The sequence below is a fragment of the Vanellus vanellus genome (assembly GCF_965231255.1).
Source record: "Vanellus vanellus genome assembly, chromosome: 2".
NCBI lineage: Eukaryota > Metazoa > Chordata > Aves > Charadriiformes > Charadriidae > Vanellus > Vanellus vanellus.
In genome coordinates, this window is record NC_138906.1 from 109064604 (window position 1) to 109090653 (window position 26050).

The 26050-nt window shown below is 37.1% G+C and overlaps 1 protein-coding gene across 1 annotated transcript in view; it reads right to left on the reverse strand.

Moving 5' to 3' along the window:
• CCDC102B (coiled-coil domain containing 102B) overlaps window positions 1-26050 on the reverse strand; it is a gene marked incomplete at both ends in the record, with an annotated part of 159474 nt that overhangs the window by 118735 nt on the left and 14689 nt on the right. The window contains one exon of the mRNA XM_082479383.1: window positions 6352-6561. Coding sequence (XP_082335509.1) covers window positions 6352-6561 — 210 coding nt within the window. The remainder of the gene's footprint in view (window positions 1-6351; window positions 6562-26050) is intronic.

Genomic DNA, 26050 nt, shown 5'->3' on the forward strand with positions numbered 1-26050 from the left:
ACTGTAACTGAGATTGTGCTTTCTTAAAAGAATGTAATACGTGTGTTTCACATACCGTATAAAATATGTGTTACTTAGATGTGATCTGATCCAACAGCTTCTCATCCAAAGGATTTACACGTAAGTAGTGGTAATCCATTAAAAGACACAGAAACTAGAAACAAAGAGGTCTGATGTATACAGCAATTTTTAAAAAACAGACTGTTCCTGACTAGAGATGAAAAATAGCTGGTAATATTTTTCCCTGAATCATGAAGAAACAGAAACTTATGGTGCTACAAGTTTAAAAAATGTGATATTTGCAGTTCCATTTCTTGGGGATCAAGTATGTAGCCATTATTCCATGAATTTGCAGTGTTTTTTCCCTTCAGTTAATACACCTGATACTTCAATTACCTTGAAATCTTTGTCACACAATTGCATACCAAGACAGATCACAGTTCAAACAATTGCTTAATCTATTAAGAAAGGATGAAAAAGATACTCTTGTGATAATAAATCTGGAAGCAGGTACAAGTGTGTTATAACCTCTTCTTTAGAGACATACAGAAACAAAGAACTTTTGTGTTGAAATTTTTGTCAATTTGATTCTTCTAGATCTTAAAAACGTAATGATTGAACCTTGATTTCTTATTCAACTAAAAAAAAATAGATTTAGGGAGCAGCAATTTAGTCTCAGAGTTTTTACCAGTGTTTTTAGTTGAAGTTGGGAAGCACGTCATTCACATTATAACTATTCCCATATCAAAATTTTGTATCCATAAAAATTAGACTTTACACAGACTTTACTGCAAAATTATAAAGACTTTATAACTACAGCAAGGTAACTAGTTTCTGTCATGTAAGAAAACCATCATCAAATATCTCTTTTTGAAACTAGAAGGAAGAAATACCCCTTTTGCATCTTTTGTCTAAGGAAAAGGAGAGAGTGGATATTGTCCCTCTATTTTACAAATACGAAGAAAACCAATCTCATTGAAGTTGTTATCATAAAAATTATTTTGTTGCTTATAAAATGTGAGGAACACACCTACATCTGACATTGCTGTGGGATGACCTTGGCTGGAGTCCAGATCCCCACCCACCTGCTCTCTCATCCCCTCTCCTCTACAGTATAGGGGGAGAAAATAAGATGGTTCATGGCTTGAGATAAATTACCCTCACAAGAAAAATAGACTTGACTTGAGGAAAATTAAATGTATTGCCGATTAAAAATAGACTGAGATAGTGAGAGACAAAGATGAAAATAAAAACATCTTCCTTCCCTCTCATCCTTCTTCCCAGGCTCAACTTACTCCTTCACTCCCAGGCTCCTTTACTCCTGACTCCTCTACCTCTTCTGTCTATGCACAGATGGGAAACGGCGTGTTATGGGTCAGTCCATAACAACTCCTCTCTGCTTCTCTTTCCTCCTCACACTGTTTCCCTGCTGCAGCTGGGGATCCCTCCTATGGGATACAGTCCTCCGTGAACTGCTCCAGCTTGGGTCCTTCCCACAGGCCACAGTTCTTCAAGAATTTGTCCAGAATGAGTCCTTTCTATCAGGCAAGTTTTTCAGGAACAGACTGCTCCAGCGTGGGTCAACCAAGGGCTGGAACTCCTGCCAGGAGCCTGGTCCTGCATGTGCTCTCCACAGTCTGCACCTTCCTTCAGGGGATGTCCAATTACTCTGCCATGGGGTCATTCATGGGCTGCAATCTGGAGGTTTGCTCCACCATGGTCCTCCATGGGCTGCAGAGGGACAACTTGCTTCACAGGAAGCAAGGAAGTCTTCTCCATAGGATGCAGGGAAATCTCTGCTCCAGTGCCTGGAGCACCTCCACCCTTTCTTCTTCTCTGGCCTTGGTGTCTGCAGAGCTGTTTCACTGACATTTTTTCCTCAGTCCTCCCTATCACACACTGCTGCTCAGTGTTTTTGCTGTATCTTAAATGTGTTTTCACCAGCATCACTGATGAGCTCAGCTATGGCCAGTGGTGGGTTTCTTTTGGAGCCAGTTGGGACCAGTTGTGTCTGGGACGGGGCAGCTCTTGATCTCTTCTCACAGAGGCCACCCCTGCAGCACCCCTGCTACCAAACCCTTTCCTTGTAAACCCAATACAAACAAATTTTCAAATTAGTTGCATAAAAGATTGCTCCCTTCTTTTGAAAAATCAGACCTAAGATGTTCATGATTTAAAAGCTATCTTGTTAACTAACATTAAGCTAAAATGTTTTCATCTTAAAAATATATGTTGTCCATCATTCCATCTTTAAAATCTATGGATTTTTTTTCTTAACGGCATTATAACCTTACCATATTAAAGATGAAAATTAAACTTTAAGAAAAAATATTTAGTTTATGCATCCACAAGCTCCTCATTTCAGCATTCTTTTCTTAGCTCCTGTACAAGTCCACTACAAAACATATTCAATGAATCAAATATTTAATAACCAGATATTTACCATAATAATCAGAGATAATACTAAAGAACAGTTACTATTCCTCAAAATTAACTTATAATTTTGTTTCAAGGTGATATTCACAGATGAAATAGAAAATATATTTCCATAAATAGCATGTTTTGAGTACTGATCTATACCATCAATTAGGGGTTTGGGTGTTTTTCTTTTTATCCCTTCCTAGATGAACCAGTTAGATTCCATTTAATATTTGCTGCCATGCTATTTGTCAAATAATACAGCTATTAATTTAAATGGTATTCTCCATTCCAAGAAGTACAATCAATAAAACCACATGGTAACAATGTCTGATCTCAATTGTTTCATCAATTCCGCTCATCTTGCGGACATAACAGACATAAACCTTTCAAAAACTGCATATGGAAACATTTTAAACCAACATACTGCCAACTAACAATAATATGAAGGACTCACATTTTGTGCAAAACCGAATTAATATTAACTTTTGTGTTCAGAGCTTCAATCTGCACGATTTACTACCACAAGTGGAAAGAGATCGTACAAATTCTATATTCTGTGGAGGTATACATATTAAAGAGCAAGATAATTAAGTGTCAACAGGAAATCTTTTAGACAAAGATGTAAGGATTTCACTTCTGTATTTTGATACCATGTTTAATCTTACCAAAACTGTTATTAAAGAAAAACATATTGTCATTGTTTGTTTATACCCTTTGAAAGTATGAATCAGCCATACATCAGTTAATAACACTGTATATTGTTCTAGACAACTACAATGGATCTCCCAAATCATTTCACAAATACAAGTGTTGGAGAAGCTAGGTTATTAGGCAACTGTGTTTTGCTGTGGAATTCATTCCATAACACGTTACCCATATCCCTTGTGTCTACTTTCTAAATAAAGCCCTAATAATCCAGATTAAGATGCACACAGATTTTTAGACAGCTGTGGTTTGTCTTGCGTATGATCCCCTTTGCTAACCTAAACATCTAACCATTACCGATATTTTACAGAAATCATCCTGCTGTACTCTTCTAATGCTGCATATAAAATGTTATTTTATTTGAACTCAAGCTACCATCCTGAAAAAAAGGCTCCTGAATCAGAAGTCAAAGCCGTTCTTTTAAGGTTATTGATAGTATTAGAGTAAATTAGATAGAGATAGTCTCAGAAATTAGAAAGTGACAGTTGACAGCACCAGTGACATTAGAAAGTCTCTACATAGACATGTCTCTACATAGACAGGTTCCATCTAAGATATAAATTGAGTTAGGTTGGAATCCTTGAAAAAGCCACTCTCTCTCCTTCCTTAACTCCTGTTTCTCATTTAATGGCAGTAGCAAGGCTAAAAACACGCTAACTAGTATACAAACCACTGTCTTCTCCACTTATGGCTGACCAGATCTTATTTGGAGATGACTGATTTGGAGATCAACTCATTGCCAGAGTAATTTTTTTCATAAGGTTGTTTCTATCTTAAAAACTTTTTTTGCTGCTGTCAATAGAGTTCATTATGGCATTAAGTGTTCACCGCAGTCGTTCTTTCCTCTATTACTGTTGACCTTTTGTTTTACTCATGTTGTCAATGGGTGTTTGGTGTCACAGGAGACTGTTAATGGTGGTACTGTTTGCTCCGCCTGTAGCCAGATTTCAGGAGCCCTGGGCACAGTGAGCAAGTATGTTCAGGATACTATGACAGGCACTGGCAAGGAGTCCTGGCTGAAAATGCCGCTTTAGACTACTAGACTGCTCAGTCTTGGTGGTGATGCACCACAGGGCGTACTTCCAAGCCCAAAATGGAGAAACTACTCCAAGCACAGCAGATGCCTCAATTCACAGCTCTGGAGGGAAGATGTTCCCATCAAGGTCACGCTGTCTCCCCTTGAGGCTGGGCCAAGCAGGGGCAACATCCTTGCCTGTAGATGGCATGCTCCAATCAAGAAGTTCTGTCACCAGGCTGAAGGAAGGGGCTAATATGTACCTTGTGAAATTCAACAGGAGGAGACCCTTCCCAGGAGGATGACGGTGATGTTTCTCCCAAAGTAGGTGTTGCTTGGAGACTGGCTGGGCATCAGTTTGCTGGTAGTGTATGATTGCTTTTGCATCACTTCTTTTTTTCCCCCTTTTTTTCCCTGCTTCACTTTTTAAACTATCCTTATCTCAACTCACAAGTTTTTCTCAATTTTGTCCTTCCAATTCTCTCCCCCATCCCACTGCTGGGGAGTGAATAAGGACTGGGCAGGAGCCAGTCCTCAAACCCATCACAAACGTGCTGCCCAGAGAGGTTGTGCAGTCCTGAAGGTTTTTGAGACCTCACTGGACAAAGCCTTGAGCAGCCTGGTCTGACCTTAGAACTGACCTTGCTTTGAGCAGGAGGTTGGACTGAAGACCTCCTGGGGTCCATTCCAGCCTGACTTGTTCTGCGATACCATGTTTTGCAGTTCTTGTGAATCTGAGATAGAAACAGCTGCAAACAAATCAGTTCCCCCCCTAGTCTTTGGATGATAACTGTTACCGATCCACCAGATGATGGGTCACATAGTTTCAGCTGACACAGAAATACGATTTTTAATTTTATCCTTTAAACTTAGAATCAATAGTTTTGAAGACAATCTTATCCTAAAATCGTCAGCTATGAAAAGTCAAACGCTGCAGGGACATTCACTTTTATGGTAAGGAAACAGAGATGATTGAGCTCTATCTCCTCCTTTTGACGTCAATAAAAAGTTGTAAAGTTGTGTCAGTTAGAAGTGTGATACTAACAGACAGAGTTGATACTAACAGAGTTGATCACAGATGTCTAATGTTCTATGCAAGTAACATTTTAAAAAACAAACAAAGAAATACCCATCACAGCCATATAACTAAAAGATATGTTAAATACAGTAACATGCCTTAGCAGATGAGCATCCTTCTGGCCACATCTCTAACCTCAAATTACTTGCATTACAAAGAAATCATGAAAATGATGATATGGTATGATATGATGTGATATATGACATGATAAAATCAATACTAACAAAGGAAAATCAAAACCAGGTGTTCGCTATGTAAGATATTTTATAAAGGTAAGCTATATGTGTGAATCGCACTTTGCTCTTTGCTGTTCCTGAGGCATCACAGAAATACAGAAAAATCATATCATTACATTTAAAAGCAGACATCAAGTACCGAACCTCTTTCTCAACCTTTCCCAAGATAAATTACCTATTGTAACTATACCCCAAATAGGAATGTTACTGCTTCTCACTGCTCAACTTGTAACATCAACTATGTACGTTTACTGATTGGTTAGGTTGTTTGTTTTTGGGTTTGTTTTTTTTTTTGCTTTCTCTTACACAGCTTTCAGAGTCTCAATGAAAGCGTGAGCCTTCTCAATTACTACTTAATTATTGGCATAGAAAACCATAAAATAAAGGAAATACACACAGCTAAGAGTCTCTGAATAATTTGTGACATAATTTTTAGCAGTACAATGACGTTTAAACATGAACAGATCTTTAGAGGAATAAAAAATAAGAAATAAAGCTCTTCCTTCAGTTTTCTCTTCCCTAAGAAGGGATCCAATATTCAGCAAGACAGAGAAATTATTTCTATCACAGCATTTTTTGCTTTGACTTTCATGAGGACTCTGTAGCTACCAAAGCTTACTTAATCTCTTCTGTTCCTCCAAGTCTTTATTTCTGCCTCCTAGTCTTGTCAGACTTGTCATTTCCCCTGCTACTTTTTAAGAGGAAAAGATATTTCTTTCTGTTTCTGTACCCTACAGAAATTCAAAGTCACTGATTTCTAATTGTCCAGGTCTGAGATGCAGACAGGGCTGTTCTGTCTTGTGCAACCTTTGTTTTAAGGAAATATTTTGACATTATGAAATAGTAATCCTTTATGGGAATGCTCCCCAAGTAATCAAACTTAGCAATGCACATACCTGATTTTTAACCAGCAGCTTACTTTGTGCATTTTGATGATCACAATGCAATTTAGTTAGTGTTGCTTTATTTTTCATCTCCAGGTGTCCCTGAATTTCTTTTACCTGCAACTCCAGTTTTCTGTTCTCTTCTTCCAGACTTCGCTTTTCTGCTTCAAGTCTCTCTGTCTTTCCCCATTCAGAGGTATTTTCAAACTGCAGTCTTTCCAGCTGGGCAGGGTTGAGGTGGGAGGAAGAATTACCGAAACAGAGAAAAAGAAAGAGGAATAGTATGATTAAAAAAACCCTGTTCTTTACCGGGTGAAGCTAATAGCCTCATCTCAGAGTAAGGTGGGCATCTTAGAAATCAGTCAAAGACATAAGTTTTCCATGTTTCATAAAGTTAAGTACTTGAATTCGAAAAGAAAAGAACCAAGAGAGTCGATTTTTCATTAATTGTACCTTTACAAAAGTGAAGTGTAGGTAATATTTTACTGTAGTAACTAGTACAAAAATCTTATTTCTTTCTCTGCTATTTATGGAACAACAGTATTAAAAAAAAAAAAAAGAATTTGTTTTAAATAACATTGAGATTGATTTTGGTCTGACATTGTCAAAGTTCACTTTTTATTCCCCAAAAATGAAAAATCAGCACATTTTTACTTATATTCTGTTTACACCTTGGAAGGATTATAATGAATATTGATTAAACTGAAGATGTTTGAAGGTATGTCTTAAGTACTAGAAACTGCTATCCCAATAACCAGCAGAAGTATTTTTAAGTTTTCACACTCTGTTTCTTGAGGTCATAATTAATAGTTTAGGGGAAATATTATCTTTTACGGCCAATGATGTAACCTTAATTTGGGACAACCAAACTTTCTGAATTCGTTTATTTAATCCACATATAGGAGGAATTAAATACATCAACAAAAAGCCATGTTATTAAGTCATATAGAATAATTATCTAACAAGTGGTTTTACTTACTCTTTGTAAGTAGACAGAGGTTTTGTCAAGACTGTATGAAATGTTCCTCAGATTTCAAAAGAAAAATTGGTAAAATGAATTTATTTTTATAACACAAAACAGGTACTTATCAGGTACTAACAGATATTTATCAGGAGATTATTACTGACAAGTACTTACTATTAACAAGTTATTATCATCTGGTACTTATGAGAAGATTTAAAAGAGATTAAGGTAGATTAAAGACTGCGAAAATGAAAGATTCTAGTTCTTTCAACTGAGATGGGGAAAAAGAGGAGAAATGCTAATACATAAAAGTCAAAATTTTAAGAACTTTACAATTTTCAGTTCTGCAAGAACCAAAATCGATTATTTGATTATTTGATATTTATTTGAGTAGAGACTGACAACAGTGCAAGGCACTTCTTCATTTGAGAAACAGGCTGTCTGTGCCAACAAGGCTTAAGAAACAGACAGAAAGGTGTACTTTTTCAGATATTCATTACTTTTACTTTAAAATCAATTTCTGCCAAATAATGAAAAGCTACTGAACACGAATCAAAGAGAATGAGATGTTGCAACATCAGAGAAACATAATTCAGACCCTGTGAATTATGTCAATGGGATTATCTAACTAAACTGTTTTCTGTTCCCACCTTATTTCTGAGCAAATAAAAACAATTAGAGACTCTATAAAGTTAAAGAGGCTCTTTCAGATTTTCAGAGGAAAGTAGAAATTCTTTTTAAGTCTCTCTAGTAAGGACAAAAATCATATTCAATGGAAAACAGCAAGTGATTGTTTACTAACAATGGTAATATTTTTGCAGATATTCCTCTAGCTAGTATTCTATATATGATAAACTAGAGGATTCCCAAAAAGACTAAGTAGGGGGAAGGTTAAAAAAAAATAACAAGGTACTTTTTTCCTCCACAAGCTTCATCTTCTCATGATGAAGAACAATAAAAGACAAACAGCAGTGCTGATGTTTCAAACAGTTTCCATGTATAAATCAGACCCCAACCATAAGCTTATCCATTTGAAAATCAGGTCCATAATGTCCAAAGGCTTACATTATTTAGGTATGGGCACTTTACGAACTAAAGTTGCATCTAAATACTGAAGTATAATCCTTCGAATACATAGGAAAACAAAGACAAAAGAACTAAGACATTACAAGAAAATACTTCATTAGCAAATTAATTAGAGCCATCTGTAAATTCCATTTCTAAGCCAATTCACATACCATATAGCAATCACCAATAGTATGAAATTTAACAAGAGCAAGTGCCAGATTCTCCACCTGGGATGGGGTAATCCTGGTTACACATACAAACTGGGGGATGAGAGGCTGGAGAGCAGCCCACGGAAAGAGATCTGGGGGGTTGGGTTGATAGCAAGTTGAATATGAGTCAACAATGTGGTGTGGCAGCCTAAAAGGCTAACCATGTCCTGGGGTGCATCAAGCACAGTATAGCCAGCCAGTTGAGGGAGGTGATTGTCCCTCTCTACACTGCACTGGTGCGGCCTCACCTTGAGTACTGTGTGCAGTTTTGGATGCCTCAATATAAGGACATCAAACCATAAGAGTGTGTCCAGAGGAGGATGAGAAAGATGGTGGGAAGTCCCAAGGGCAAGACTTAGAGGTCACTTGGTTTGTTCATCTTAGAGAACAGAAGGTTGAGGGATAACCTCATTGCAGTCTACAACTTCCTTAACCGGAGCAGGGGAGGGGGAGGTGCTGGTCTCCTCTCTCTGGTGACCAGTGACAGGACATAAGGAAATGACACAAAGCTGTGTCATGGGAAGTTCAAATTGGACATTAGGAAAAGGTTATTCACTGAGAGGGTGGTCAGTCACTGGAACAGGCTCCCCAGGGAAGTGGTGACAGCGCCAAGCCTGTCAGAGTTCAAGGAATGTCTGGACAACACTCTTAGTCATATGGTTTAGCTTTAGGTAGTCCTGCGAGGAGCAGGGAGTTGGACTTGATGATCCTTATGGGTCCCTTCCAACTTGAAATATTCTATGATTCTATGATTCTAAATACAGAGGATGAGTACCAACTACTTCACTTTGAAAAATCAATAGTCAAAAATCAATAGTCAAAGGGTTAAAAACTGAACGGATTATGTTTAAAGGCATTTTATTCTACAGATAACAACACAATAGCCAAGGGCTAACGTGAGCAATACTGGTACTCTGGTCAATATGCAAATATGACTATAGGTCAATCATCTTACCCCCATAAATATTGAACAGCCCAAGAGCCCTTTGAGCTCTCCTGCACAGCAGCGGGCTGCACACCAGGATTTCCCCTTCAGTGGGGATGCCACTCAAGGTTACTTCTCAGGATTCAGAGATTACTTGCTGCAGCAGATCCTCAGTAAATGACTAATAATATGCTATAACTTTGAAATCTTAGATGAGTAATATAAAGGAATGATTGTGCATAGATGATCCTTTAGACAGAAACTGTTGACCAAGTCTGGGACTAGGATTGGATTCAGCTGCGCCTAGACTCCTCTCTGAGAAGGAGTTTTTAGAAAGCTGCTTCTCTCTGCGAGTGAAGTACTTCACTCCATCAGCATCAGAATCACACTACTGTTTTTCAACTGAAATTTTTCTAACTTCTAAGAATTGTATTTTACGTAAGAGATGAAGGTACATTCATATAAGACTTGTAAACTTAAACACTTCGGAAGGTTGCTTCTCTATCATTCATGTCGTTCTTCCGAAATGAGAAGGGGGGCTAAAGCAAAGCTAAAACTCAGGTATGGAATTAAGTTAGGAAAAGCAAGCAAAATTAAGTATTTCATGATCTTTTTAATGTAATTTTGTGCAAAAAATCCTTCAGGGTTATGGTCTTTCAGAATGCACCCAAGTCTGCTCAGGTCTCTTTGAGATCTTGTAAGAAGGGTCTTTTTAGTAACTTGGTGCTTTAGCTTCTGGAAAAGATTAAATGCAATGACTAAAGGCAATGCTAGATGTAACTCAGATTTTTTGAGAATGTATTCCTCTCATTAAAACAAAGCAAAACAAAAGAAAAAAAACAAACAAAAAACCTTCATGGATCTCTTTCCCTCTAGAAACAAGATTTGTAATGTTGTTCATTTTTCGATTGAAAAAACTCACCAACTTATTTTTCAATTATGGACTCTCTGCCTTTAGAGAAAGTAACTTTTTCACTTAAAAACAAAAAAAAAATTAAAAAAAAAAGAGTAATTAAGTATGCTGATGGGCTCTGTAGGCTGTTTCATAACTGTACAACTAGAGCTGCTCTGTGAGGGACCTATTCCCCCTCACAGAGCTTGAATGCACCCAGGATCTTTTGACCTACCCCATGCCACACAGTTTCAAAAGACTCAAAATCACCTCATCCATTGTGCAAGTCACTTGTGCAGACCTGCTTTCCTTTCCACTATGCAGCCAGAGAAAACAAGTGTTGTGACACCTAATTGAGCAAGATGAGAAAAGCAGCTAGAGGAACTTTTCCCAGTAAGGAAGTTGAGCCAGATGCTATGGAAAAGGCAATACAAGGCAATAATTCAAAAAGTATTAGCTGTTTTGAACTGACCTAATGACATTTTTCTGGGTATATACGTGTATATAAAATACATACATGTATGTATATGTGTATACACATAGACATGTTCCTGTGTTTTTTTAAAGGGAGACTTGCATTTTTTAATTTTTTTTTCTGCCTTTCGTTACATAAAAAAAACACATCCTTTAAATTCATCTATGGCTTCCATAAAGTCTACTATCTCCTTCCACTTTCCATACAAAAACATTTCACAGGAACTGTAATAGTTATTTTTCATTTGAAATTTATTATTGAAACTTCAATTAAAGGATGTCAATTGACCGAATAGCAGTGATACATATCTAACATCTACAGTGAAAAGAATTTCAGGGTTTTCTTTCCATTTTAAAATACACATTGTCATAGAATAAATTGTCAGAGAATAAATATTTTGGATGTTAGGGGGTGGAACTACAGATTCTGATTTATAAAGGAATTGAAAACATAAGAAATAATTTGCAACATGTGAAAAAAACTCAGATGTTTCATTTTCCTTTCAAATGTGTATATTTTCTCTCCAGAAAATGTCTCCACAAACTTGAACTGAATTTTGCTTTTCAATAGGAAGACCAGAATAATGGTGGAAGCATTGAGTGAGGTCAAGGTACTGTCAGTGAAGTGGATAATTGCTAAGGTGAATGATGGAAATGAAGTACGGTGTACTGACCTTTTGAAACTGGATAATTACATCTTAGAGCTAACCTACACCATTTTACGACTAACACAAAAGACAGCCCTAAGAAAAACAGACACAGAAAAAGTAACTCCTCCTGGTACAGTTCATTAGTGGGAAAATCTTAATGCTCTAGTTCAGTTTAAGGCAACAGAACAGTGGCTGAAGCTCAAAAAGTTTTATTTGAAACACAATTTTTCTTCTTCCCTTTAGTCAAGGGAAGATGTAGTAGGATGGAGGACAACAATTAAGCTGCCTACCCATTTTTAATGGGAGTAATGGCAGCAAAAAGAGGGATGATGAAGAAGAGATGTAACAGTCAATACGATTTCAGATGGAAAATGGAAAATTTTCCACACATCACTCAGAAGTAAAGGAGATTAAGAAAGCAGCAATTTTTGTTTGGTTTTAGCACAAAGTTTGTTAGCTTCCACAAAACTTGGGAAAATGTAGGAAAATATACTTAGAGAGTTATGATATTCAGCTTTCCAAATGAAGTGTTTAAAATAGACAACAGAACGCAAGCATTATGATTAAAAGCTGTGGTTTTGATTTAATCTGACTGACAATGATATCAGAAACTAATATGACTGACAATGATATCAGAAATAAAAAAATGTCAATGTCAATGCTAGAAATTCTCTCTGCAAAAGGTTGTTTTTTTTTTTTTTTACAAAACTGGCACTTTTTAAAAACAGCATTTTCTGAGAAAGATTCTCCAAATATCTTAAATAGAAGTTGTCCATACAAGATACTATACTTTACTTTACATTCAAGGTCTTTTCCACATCAGAATTGACTGAACATAGAAGAATTTCATTTATTTATTTACAATCTGAAGCTTACTCAACCACATCAAAACATTAATTTCTGATGCTGTCTTCATACTAATAATCTACAGGCAAGTCAAATATGACCTACAGACTTGTGATCCAGAGAGGCAAGAATTCCTGTTTAAACTAATAAAAAGAAACCTCTGACAGCCTCACTCAAATACCTGTAAAACATCCGTTTCAGCTTGCACAGTTTAAAAATGAAAATTTAAAATCAATATGCTTTTTTGTGCTGCATGGGGCTTTTTCAGGTTTTAAAGCAGGATGAATGAGTACACATTTTCAAGATTCTTGATATCCTAACTATATTGTACACAGAGGTCATTTCCACTACTATTATGCTACAAATGATTCTAATAAAGTAAAGCAAGAGGCACATTGAACAGAAAATTTAATAAGCCACAGGCTGATTATGAATTAAAGATCATGTCCCCCTCCTAAAAAAGCAAACTTATTGAAATAACTTTAAAGCTTCGTAAAGATATTAGTGAATTTGACCCTTACAGATCTTTTTCCCTGCAGTTACTTACAAAACTCAGCACAAGAACGCTCTTTGTTTCTGAAGAAAATGTTCCTTTTCTGTAACTCAGGAATACTGTCTTCCAAAAAAGTTATATCCAATGACCTTTTCAAAGCCAGAGAACTCAACACCTGTGCAGTTTTACCAACCATCTTCCAATTTACTGCACATTGGTAAGAAGTGCAAGGACAGAGAATCCGCCATTTCACAGTGGTAGATTTGTTTATTTATGAAATGTCATCACCTTTTAAAGTATTGAATGTGTTGCAGCTACTAGAAGGAATGGCAAAAGTGCAATTTCCTTAAATATGGCATCTAGGTAGATTGGATCAAATTAATTAAAAAACAAGCTCTGCCTGAGGAGTCTACCATCAAGTGAGGCCACAACTGGAATACTGTGTCCAGTTTTGGGCTCCCCAGTTCAAGAGGGACAGGGAACTGCTGGAGCGAGTCCAGCGAAGGGCAACTAAGATGATCAAGGGCTTGGAGCATCTGCCTTATGAGGAAAGGCTGAGAGAGCTGGGACTCTTTAGCCTGGAGAAGAGAAGGCTGAGGGGAGACCTTATTGTGGCGTACAAGTATCTAAAGGGTGGGTTGAAGGAGGATGGAGCCAGGCTCTTTTCAATGGTTCCCAGTGACAGGACGAGGGGCAATGGGCACAAGTTGGAACACAGGAAGTTCCGTTCAAATACACGGAAACACTTCTTTACGGTGAGGGTGACAGAGCACTGGAACAGGCTGCCCAGGGAGGTTGTGGAGTCCCCTTCTCTGGAGATTTTCAAGACGCGCCTGGATGCAGTCCTGAGTAATGTGCTCTGGGCAATCCTGCTTTAGCAGGGGAGTTGGACTAGATGATCTCTAGAGGTCCCTTCCAACTCTGAAACTCCGTGATTCCGTGATTCCGTGAAGTAGAAGCGTTGAGTACATTGTGAAACATCACTACAGTTTGTAACACAGTTATAATACTGGGTCTGAAGCTATTTTATCAATGTTCTAAAAGGAATAGTATCAAACTGTTAAAGTCTCTCAGCATAACTGGGAGAAAAAAAATATACTGGAAGATCAGAAAAAACCTGATACAGGCAGAAGCGTCTTCAAACAGACGTTATACACAATCAGAAGAGATCAATTAGATTGCTGTATCTGATTCTCTGATATCCCTTTTGGTTTTAGGTCAGAAGTGTCTACAGAACTTCTTAGATGACAATGATTCCATCCCACTGCACACCTCTCTTTTGGAAAGGTGTAAGAGGAAGACAGACTTCACATAAGCAAGATGCCCATGTCCATGTGGATGGGAAATACTTTCAAGAATCTTCATTACCTGCAATATGACCTTTATTTTGTTTTGGGTTTTGTTTGTGGACATTTTTTAAAAATTTTATTTTGTTTTGAGATTTCTACTGCCAGAGGTCTGTAAGATCTTGGCAACAACTGCAAAAGCTCCTAGGTCTGAAAGGAAACCCATCAGCTTGCCTGCTTCCAAGCCTCACACTGCTGTGCACGGGTGTGATGCTTGCTGGCAAGCAAAACTATTACTCACCATGTATGACAGTAGGCCGTTTTGCAATGATTATTTACAGTGTATGTGGCTGTTTCTAGAATTCTTTTCCTTTTTCATCTAAAGGAAGTAATCAAAGACTACCAGAATCCACAGCACTCCTTCCACAGGAAAAGGGAAGACAAATGTAGGCTACTGTTTTATTTGACAAGTACTTCAATATTCAATATAGGAAAAAATAAATTTACTCTGCTTTTTTTCTTATTGTGAGCAGGTCTGCCAAGAACACCATTTAGTCCATCAGAAACTATACTGCAAGCATGATAAATGTTATTGTTCCTGACAATATCTTGAGATGCCAAGGCTTGCAAAAAATTGAACTTTTAAATGAATGCTTATATTTACAACAATGCATGTATCTGAGCACCAGCATGTTTAGTAATCAAATATTTCTTCCTTCTGGTACTACTCAAATGTTTAAGTCTGCTGCAAGCTGATATCATTGCACTATGTTGACATTAAAAGAAAAGTTGTTGATTTCCTGTCATTTGTTTTCCTCTTCCCAATCTGCACACAGAGAGAACTCTTTTGTGTATACGGGTAATTTACCACAAGTGATTTTATGCAGGAATATAAGTTGTCCATAGATACGTAAAAAACTTAAAGGCTGAAAATTTACAACAATCACGAATAACATAAGCAGAAAGGCATAAATAAGTTAAAGAAAAGGAAAATGTTGAGAATGAGGTGGGGAAAATTACCCTTGATCTCAAAGATCTTTCTTTCCGTGTTGATTCTGGCACTGCTTTTATCAGTTTCTTTTAAGTTCAAGTTGATATGGACTATGTATCAATTACATGAAACTAAATAAACATTAACATCTTCACTGAAAAACTAGGAATGGTGTCCATCTTAAATAATCCTTAATCAGCTTTAGCAGTCCACATTAACATGCATATCAGGACACGGTAGTGCTGATATTTCAGACGTTTGCTGCATTCGTTTCTCAAATGTAGCATCTGCATGGATTGTAACGTGTCTGATGGACCCTCACTTAAAACAATGAATTCACATGAAGAATTGTTTAACATCAACCACCTGCTCTTCAGGAGAAACTACTATGCATTCAAAGAAAAAAGTTTTCTGTCAATGAGTACCAGATAGTATTATAAATAATGCATGTCCAACATTCTACTTTCACCAATTATCTGAAAATAATTAAAAAACTTCAGAGTGACTACTTTTACCTATCTAAACTCTTGAGATCGGTAAAGAGAATACTAACACATCGTGCACTCATTTTTACTGTAAAATTCTGAAGTGTTTTTATGCTTTATCTTATTTTAAACAAAAGATATATTTACATTTTTCAGGTGAAAAACAATAAGGAAGACGATTAAACAAATACTGAAAGCTTCTGGATGTATGCTGGCCTTCTTCATTGTAATCACAATTCATAAAAAGATTGACACTAGAGGAATATCCAAACTGTCACTGTCTATCGAGTTGTACAGTACTGCTTATTTATTTCACATTTTCATACATGGATAACGAGCTATTGCAAAAAATATCTAGTAAACCAGTTAGAACTAGAAAGGACTGTGAGAGTAAAGATATACAAACATGCTATAAATAAAATCTCTGATAGCTATAAGATGTAAGGACAATTCTGTCAGGTAGACATTCTCGTAGGCTTGTCAGAAAAGCATGAATATTTGAATAAATATTTTAAAATATGTAGGAATATGAATCATTCTTTTCTGATATATCTTGCACTATTTTAGCTGTCTCTTCTCCCACATAATGTCTATTTTCATATTTACATAATTACTTAGAATCATAGAATCATAGAATGGTTAGAGTTGGAAGGGACCTTAACAATCATCTAGTTCCAACCCCCCTGCCACAGGCAGGAACACCTCCCACTAGACCAGGTTGCTCAAAGCCCCATCCAACCTGGCCTTGAAGACTTCCAGGGATGGGGCTTCCACAACTTCCCTGGGCAACCTGTTCCAGTGCCTCACCACCCTCAGAGTAAAGAATTTCTTCCAAATATCTAATCTAAACCTACCCTCTTTCAGTTTAAAACCATTACCCTTCATACTATCACTATATTCCCTGATAAAAAGTCCCTCCCCATCTTTCCTGTAGGCTCCCTTTAGGTTCTGAAAGACTGTTCTAAGGTCTCCCCAGAGCCTTCTCTTCTCCAGGCTGATCAAACTTAACTCTCTCAGCCTGTCCTCATAGGAGAGGTACTCCAAGCCCTTTGTGGCCCTCCTCTGGACTTGGTCCAACAGGTCCATGTCATTACATGATCACCCTTAAACCCCTATTATCTCAGATTCTCCCTGATTTAGTATAACATTCCGTAAATAAAATCCCGTCTCCCCAGTGGCCCCCAAAACAGATTTTACTGTTGATGGAGAAGAACAGTAAGTGTGTCAGGTAAATATGTCCTAGCTGATAATTAGAGTTAGGATTTAAAACTGAAAAGAAGTATTCAGTTTCTTTCTGAAATTAGGTACACCAGCTGAAATGAAAAGACAAAAAATCTGTCTTAGTTACATCTGCAGGAGAAAGAAGCCTGCACTTGTACTATCTTCAGGCTGAAAAAAAGTCTACAATAATAACATTTGCAGTGCCCAAAACTTGGTTGTAACCAGATTGACTGACAGGTTTGCTATCAGAAACTGAAAATACATCTTACAGTGCTTAAATAATTAAAATTGATCATTAAGAGGCTTGTTACAAATATTTTTCATTTTGCAGCTAAACCCCACGAGCCTTAACAAAACTAGATCCACTGAAAAGCATCTACAATATCTTCAAGACACAGTAGCCCCATAAAGCTGTGGTTCTTAATTCTACAGGCCTTCTTATAAGAGTCTGAAAGATAGCATCCTGAAATATACTACTCGTTTTTAGAAATAAACAAACAAACAAACAAAAAACCAAAAATTCTGCCACAAGGATTCAGGGTCCTTGTTTTTCTGATTGTATCACTTTAGTTTTTCTCTAATAGCTGGTGATCAGTACAGACAGCCAATATATTCATTCTTATTTTCAGGCAATATACCAAAACAGTGTGGTATCAACAGAAGACATTTTTCAAATGCAACTATAACATACATTTTTTCTGAAATAAATAAACTTTATGAAGTTCTGCTGCCAATTCAGTAGTGCACATATTCAGAACATACAGACTAACAAAGAATTTATAGAAAATACCTGTGTACTTAACCCTAAAATAATATGAAAATCAGCTTTCCCGAAGAAAAATATAAGTGGTATTAAAAGGAGATATCAATCATAAACTAAATTGAAACAAAACTTAAAAAAACAAAAGAACATCAAAGAACAAAGGTTCCCATTTGATATTTTTGTTTTGTTTGCTTTCTCATATATACATATAAAAAAAGTAATCTGATATAAGACATATATTCTTGAAATACTGAAATTAATGTTCACACTCACACTGTGTGGGAAAATCACACATGTCATGTCCTTTATTTTAGTGAATGTATCCAGGGGAAAAGAGATGATTGCACAGGTTCTAATAGCTATGTAACATTAAAGAATTTTTCCAGACAAGAATATTGAAGAATGAAGTCTTCTTACATAAGAAAACAGTTTTATTGAGATATATGCCAAATGGTAGGCTGTCTTGCAAATGGAGAGGCTTTCACCCATAGGTTAAAGAGAACAAATACGTAATATGTATTCATTCTTATAGCCAGGCAATATATCAAACATGTCGACATGTCCTGATCAACTAAGTTACTAATGCACATGAAAAATGAACCATGTACTTTATTATCTTTCAGAACGGAACTCAGCAATCTGTAGTTCATGATGCAAACCTTGTACGTTGCCAGTCTGCATAAATACCTGTCATTTTTCTTGTCAGTAAAGTGTGTTTCAGCTGAGGGAAGTCAGAGACAAAACTGATTCCTTGGTCACATATATATATAAAAAGTACACTTGATTATTATGACCACTAATGCATCTTCTATATGCAAATTTAATTGTTGAAAATACTACAAATAATAAAAACTAAACTTGATGATCTTCATCCACCTTGCAAAATAAAACAGAATACCAGCCTCATTTCAGGGGTCATTCTCAGTGCAGCTTTACCTCATATTTGCTAATATGAATATTTCAATATTTTATCACCATTCCTGGTTGGGGAGTTCTCATATTGTACTCCTGTTTGCAGTCAAAAAGGTAGCAAGCCATATGTTTGCACACCTCAAAATAAAATATTTGTGTAAGAACCATCCCTGAATTTTATTATCAATATTGATTGTCCAGCCCAAAGCACGACATGACTGAATTTCTAAGCAGCCCAGATGAAATAATCACTGTGAGTACATTCTCCAGGTAAAAATTGAAAGCACTCTTTTTTCAGTCTCTTCTTGAGTTTCTGGTCACTTTGTCAGGGATTGTTGGGGGACTCATGGAACCCTCTGAGGAACTTGTGTGTACCTGCTGCTGCCACGTGAGGAGCCACTGAAGCAACTGTTCCTTCACTATCAGACTCTTGGACCCAGACAGAGCTTCAGAAGGAGGACACAACTCTGAAAGTGTCAGACTGCAGGGAGTCCCTTGAGCCTCTTGCTGGGCCCATGGTCTCCAAGCCTGCAGGACGTGTGCAGTTGTCAAGGGGTTGTGCTTCCTTGTTTCAAGAGCCTGAACTTCCAATTGCAGTGGAGGTACAGGAAGAGCCTATGCCTATATGAAGTTGGAAAGTGGAAATTCGCATGCCGACGAAGGCTGGAAACTGGTGAATTCTCACACTACGAAGAAAGTTCATGCCCCACCTGGTAACTTGGACTTTCAGAACAGGTTCACTGCTCTTGCGGTAGATGAGATGCCTCTCTGGTGGGTGAGCCTGAGCCACTCAGGATCACTAGTGGTGAATAATAGCCATAGGAGACTGCTGTAGGGAATGGGGACACCCGTCTGCTGATGTGATTTGTCAGAGGGAGGCTGGGTGCTTGCTATTTCCTGCATCTTAGATAGAATTAATGTCCTCACAAGAAAAATTAACAATCTTGATTTCTAACTTAGAAAAAAGATAAGAAATCTCTACAGGATGTCCGAGTACTGTTCCTCCTACATTTTCACAAACTTGCCGTAATGTTTTATTTTTTTTAGACTGGTTTAATAATATCAGATAATTACAGATAATTACAGATATTCTATATATTAAGATACTAGGAAACATCCTGAAATTTTCCTCCCTTCCCTCATAAGACGAACATGATAAGTGAGACCTATTTACTTACTGAAAGAATTTAATTATAATAATTAAATTGCCAATAATAAATGGTCTATCAAGCCATTTGATCATTTAAAATTTATACTGCTGTTTTTAGAAGAAAATACTCATATTGTCTCATTTTATATATACCAAATCCATATATATATATATCATTTTATACAGACACATCAATTTTCCTTATAGTTATATTACATTATGGGCAACAGTAGATGTACCAAAAGGTTTTATTACTTGACGAAAAAGCAGACAATATCTTCCCAATGGCAATTCCCCACCTCCTCCTTTTAATTCTGCAAACAGCATCCTAGAATCACAGAATGGTTGATGTTGGAAGGGACCTCCAGAGGTCATCTGGTCCAAACCCCCTGGCTCAAGTAGCAGCACCCAGAGCCGGTTGCCCAGGACCATGTCTAGATGTTTTTTGAGTATCTCCAAGGTGGAAGACTCAGCAACTTCTCTGAGGAACCTGTGCCAGTGCTTGGTCACCCTCACAGTTCAAAAGTGCTTCTTGATGTTCAGAGGGAACCTCCTGTGCTTCAGTGTGTCTCCATTGCCTCTGGTCCTGTCACTGGGCACCACTGAAAAAGCCTGGCTCCGTCTGCTATACACCTTCCCTTCAGGTATTTACAAACATTGATAAGATCCCCCTGAGACTTCTCTTCTCTAGGCTGAACAGTCCCAATTCTCTCAGTCTTTCCTCATATGACAGATGCTCCAGTCCCCTCATCATCTTAGTGGCTCCTTGCTGTACTGTTTCCAGTATGTTCATGTCTCTCCCATACTGGGGAGCCCAGAAGTGGACCCAGTACTCCAGGTGTGGCCTAACCAGCGCTGAGTCAAGGGGAAGGATCACTTCCATCAACCTGCTGGCAACGCTTCTCCTAATGCAGCCCAGGATACCATTACAATTCTTTTCAGCAAGGACTTATTGCTGGCTTGTATTCAATATTATTTTCATATTCTCTGTTTTTTTTCTTCACCCTGTCCCCAAAAACATGACTAGCCTTTCTCTTTTGCTCAAGCCTATCTTTTTTTCCAGCTCTGACTGGGACTAAGACCCCCACCTCTGGCCCACACCACAAAGCCCCTCACAGTACACATATCTCGCCTACCCTAACTTTCCTTGGGCTGCCCAATCCCAGACCTCCTCCAGCAGCACCTCTAAATTTTCTCTTTTGCTCAACCCTAACCCGAGGTTCAGAGTTAGACTGGGACAAAGAACCTCACCTCCAGAACTGACAGAGTATCACTCGCAACCTCAGCTGCTCTGTGATTCTCAGTTTAGATATTATTCAGATATATTGCTTCCTACTTGTATGGCTTTTCTGTATTTTAGAAGTAATGCTCATGCTATAAAATATACCAACAACTACATCAAAGGTCATATTTGCCTTACCTGGCTATGCCATAAGGATGGCGTGCTAGTTTATTTCGCTAACTTGACTCTGCAAATTTACTACATGGCTTAAGAACACGCTCTTTTGCTATGATCTTTCAGGCTATCCAATATTAACTTTCTACTTGGGATCCATCCTAGCCTACTTCTTCTTCATACTAGCCACTTTTAAAGGTTTCCTAGTTCCTTGAAATTCTTCATAAGTCAAACACTTTTCATTCCATCTTGTGCAAATCTGAAGAGAGTGACCCTCAGAATAATTCCTAACTGCAGAAACCAAAGTTGGAGCCTTGGTTCTCACAACAGAAAGGAGTATTCATTCAAGACAATAATTACATGTCTACATGAATAGAAAACACTTCCAACAGAATTCAGTAATGATGGACTTATAACTTTAATATCAGGCATTCTTTAAATATCCTTTGACTTGAGGGTTATTTTTTGAATAATGCTAAAAAAATATCAGATTCAAGTGCTTCCCATAATTAGAAACAGAGGCTGACTCTAAACTCCTTTGGATGTACTGGGCATCTTTTTGTAACATCTTTTTCTAATGCAAACTCTTCATATTTTCTTCAATTTTCTTAATTTTTTTTGATACATGTAGCAAAATACTGGTGCCTAGATAAGCATAATAATTGTGACCTTACATAAAAATGGCATGCACAACATGCCCATTTGCTATATTCGTACATGCAAGTGATACTTGAGATGGGATTAATATGACTTAATTCTCAAACTGCATTGCTTAAAGCTGAATGTAACAATTATAGTTCCAATCAAGAATAATTTAAATGAACATTATACAGTGGTTTAGGTGAATTTAAAGTGTTCTTTAATCTCAGCTAAGAAAAGAATTCACATTTCAGTTAATCCCTTGGGGAATACTGTTTGAAACTTATAAAGGACACATGTCAACCAAAACTCTCAAAATTTGACAAGTCATCAGTCATCTACAGAGTCAGAACTCCAATGTGCTAATAAGTGCGTAGTTGCTTTTGTTACTATGCGTGGAGAGGTTGAATTTTTAATCCAGTGAATAAACAAGTAAAAATCCCTGTATTAACTGACAATCAACTGATCTAGGAAATGTATCTGAAATGAATTTATTTTAAAAACAATAAAATCACACTTTAATCTTTATGTTTCACTACTGAGCACAGGAGAACAGGAGCTCTTGACATTCACACCATGAAGGTTGTTTGGTTTGTCTGTTTTACAAACAGCAGCATGCTTTTCTTGCAGCTGATTGGATTATGACAGAACACAGCAGGGGTGACAGCGGTAATAGATTAAACAAACTGTGTTAAAAAACCTAAGTAAATGGCAAAGATTGTTTTAGGCATAGGGATTATAGCAATTATTTCTCCTAATTCAATTTTAAATCTCAAAGGGCAGCTGGTTTGGAGCATTCTTAACCAAAAAGATCTGAAGCAAAGCATGGGCTTTCATCCCTTAATTTGCCTTGGTGACATCTTAGCTTTACGTTTAAAAAAAAAGAGAAAGAAAAAAGACTGTTCACTAGTTCTCAAGTGTCCTTAAAGGTTCAGTACTAGACATTTTGGTTTATATTTCAAAAGAACACATAATAAGCCTCTGCTGAGAATTTTTTTTTTTTTAATGACACTTAAACCTTTTATTAAACTCTCCTTATTTCCCTTTTGATCTAAGTATTGTTGCAATGGCAAACTGAAGTTGCTTAGTTTAAGAGTTTTTATGATCTGAAGTTAGTTTAATTCTGTTGCTAGTGATGTTATCAGGGGGAGGGGAACGTGTGTGTGAGTGGCTTTTTTTGGTTTTTTTTTCCTCCCCAAACCTAATACAACAAACCTCTTCAGACTACCCCCTTAGAGAGCTGAGATTGACTAATGCAAATCTTTTCCAACATCAGGATAAAGAACAGAGTTGTCAATTTCTATGCCTATGAGTAGAAATACATATACAGACTGTATTGGAAGCAAAATAAGCTTCTATTCTATGCAAAAGGATGACTGATTAAATTGTTAGTCTGAACTCTCAGAACAATTATAATTTATCTATAATTTACCAAAGGTAATTTAAAAATTTGGGATTTTTACAGATATACCACATACAAATTTAATTGTAGTCCAGACTATAACAGCTTGTCTCACTTTGCTTCAAATAGTTATCTATTGCTATGTGTTTAGTAATATTATTAGTTATTATTAGTAACTAATTCAGGGACTAGAATAAGCTATGAACCATTCTAATAAGCACTCTAAAAGGAAGATGATAACCCTTACTTAAAAAATACAGGGGTTTATCACAAGAAGATTAATGTAGGCATGCAGAAAGTCACCTAAAACCAAAAGTAAACAGTGCAATGGGTAATCTCTCTCTCTCTTTTATTTTATTTTTGAAGTTTTATTTGCCTCACAGAAGGTCAACACCTCTCTGTTTCCAACCAATTTCTAAGATGACCTTCCATCCTGACTTTATAGTCATTTATTGAGCAAAATTTATAAATAAATAAGGAACTGTAAGAAAACAGTATATCAATAGTGGTCAGCATGATTGGAAGCACTGAAAGCAAATTCGAATTGTCATCAGTCTCAAGAATTTCCTAGACTGCACCGGTATGATGTGCTGCAGATCAGAACACTGTTCAACCCAGATTATTAGAAATTATTAAATTAATAACATTAAAGACGTAACAATAATGCTAATTGATAAACAGGAAAAGAAAATACTAAGTAAAATTATCTCTGTTTACAGTACATTTTTTGATGTAACTGCTAATGAATCATACCAACAATACATCAAAACTGACAGCAATAGTCAACTGACAGCAGCTAACACTGGAATACTGCGTCCAGCTCTGGGGCCCCCAACATAAGAAGGATATGGACCCGTTGGGGAGAGTCCAGAGGAGAGCCACAAAAATGATCAGAGGGCTGGAGCACCTCTCCTGTGAAAAGAGGCTGACAGAGTTGAAGTTGTTCAGCCTGGATAAGAGAAGGCTCCGGGGAGACATTAGAGCAGTCTTTCAGTGTTTAAAGGGGGCCTACAGGAAAGATGGGGAGGGACTCTTCATCAAGGAGTGTAGCGATAGTATGAGGGGTAATGGTTTTAAACTGGAAGAGGGTAGATTTAGGTTAGATATTTGGAAGAAATTCTTTACTCTGAGGGTGGTGAGACACTGGAAGAGGTTGCCCAGAGAAGTTGTGGAAGCCCCATCCCTGGAAGTGTCCAAGGCCAGGCTTGAGCAACCTGGTCTAGTGGGAGGTGTCCCTGCCCATGGCAGGGGGGTGGAACTAGATGATCATTAAGGTTCCTTCCAACTCTAACCTTCTATGATTCTATGACTCTAAAGCATTCTACATTTAGGTCAGGAACTATGCAAGATCACTTATCTTACAGAGGAAGATTGTTGACTTTTCAGATTAATAGTTAAGTGGTGCTGGGAATAGGATGTTTGCTGTAATTGTAGATCTCTCAAAATAAATACATCTTAGATTACTAGAATACTAAATAGTGTGAAACCACAGTAGAATTTGTAGTCATTACTTTCCTGTAGGCCAAAAAAATCCATACCAATATACTTAATAAAAATTTGCAAGTCTGTTTGGACATAATATTAAAATTTCAGGAAAATCAGGACTGCATCAAAGATGCTTGATGAATACCAGACTATTATACCAACATTACCTAATGTGCAGGTAATTTGTACTGTACACCAGATTCTAAAATTTGCCATGTCCTGATGCAGTGAGCATTCTCCCTAAGCAACAGCCTATGCTAAAAGGGACCGATTAAACCAGTATTTAAGTTTATTTTCTCTTCTGAACTGAAAGTTCAACAGGATTCAAGAAATGCAGAAGCTGACTTTGTTGAATGGAATTTTGAAGTGCTGTGTTGCTTAGACTTCAGATAAATATGGTATAAAACGTTGCCTCCACACAGCTCTCTTTTCCGAGTATGAAACTGAAATATACAGCTTTAGTCACTGGATCTAGATAAGCAGTTACGTAAGGTAATTTCCATAGCTCAATGGTCTGGTGGCAAGTGCCTATAGAAATAGTTTTACTGTTTTCAGTGCAGTTTACATGACAACTCTTCTGTTTTATCTGAACCATACCTACAATAACATATTATCTTGGTAATTTGAAGTTACAAAGGTCCCTGAAGAATCTTCTGGCACAGTTTTTAATCACCTGTTACTAACCAGTTTAAATTAGGAACTGATCCAAAGTTCGTTCTTATCAGCAGATTTCTAATTGACTTTGGGTTATCATTCATGTTGTTGCTCAAAGAAATATCCAGTGCTCCACTGATGCAAACAAGGAGAGTTTTTGACTGTATCCAAACAAAACACTCACAATTTTTACTAAGATTGACTCCTTTGTTTCAAAGTGAAAATGCAATGTTTCAGTGCAGAGGCACTTACTTCAGTGCCAGATAGTTCTCTTTAAGCAAGAAAACCAAACAGGAAAATTCCTATTACATATTAAACAGAAAAATGAAAGCAGGAAAAAGAAAAAAAAAAGGAAAAAAAAAACAAAACAAAACATGGCTGGTTCGCTTCCTTTTCTACCTCCCATGAAAGTACTACTTCTTTGTTCCAGAAGCAATACAGCTCTCTTGTATATGCTATAGCTGGTTCAAAAATTCCATTTCAGCAGCCACAACGAAACAGTAGATCTGACTTTTTATTCCACACACACAAGTTAAGAAGCAAAATTACCTAGCCATCCTGAAAAGTGCATAAATATAACTGTATCCCAGATGGCAGGCATCATTCCAGTTCCTCACGTTTTCCCTTCAAAGCCATGCAAACAATTACTTAATCCATTTACCATATAGGAAACCTAAAACTCTAGATTACTACACAGCAATGGATTTCACAAGCCCTCATGACTTGTGACTCAACATAGGCAGTGATTCCTATCAGTCCTGCTGAGTCCACAATGGAAACTGTCCATAAGTATAAAGGTGTTAAAT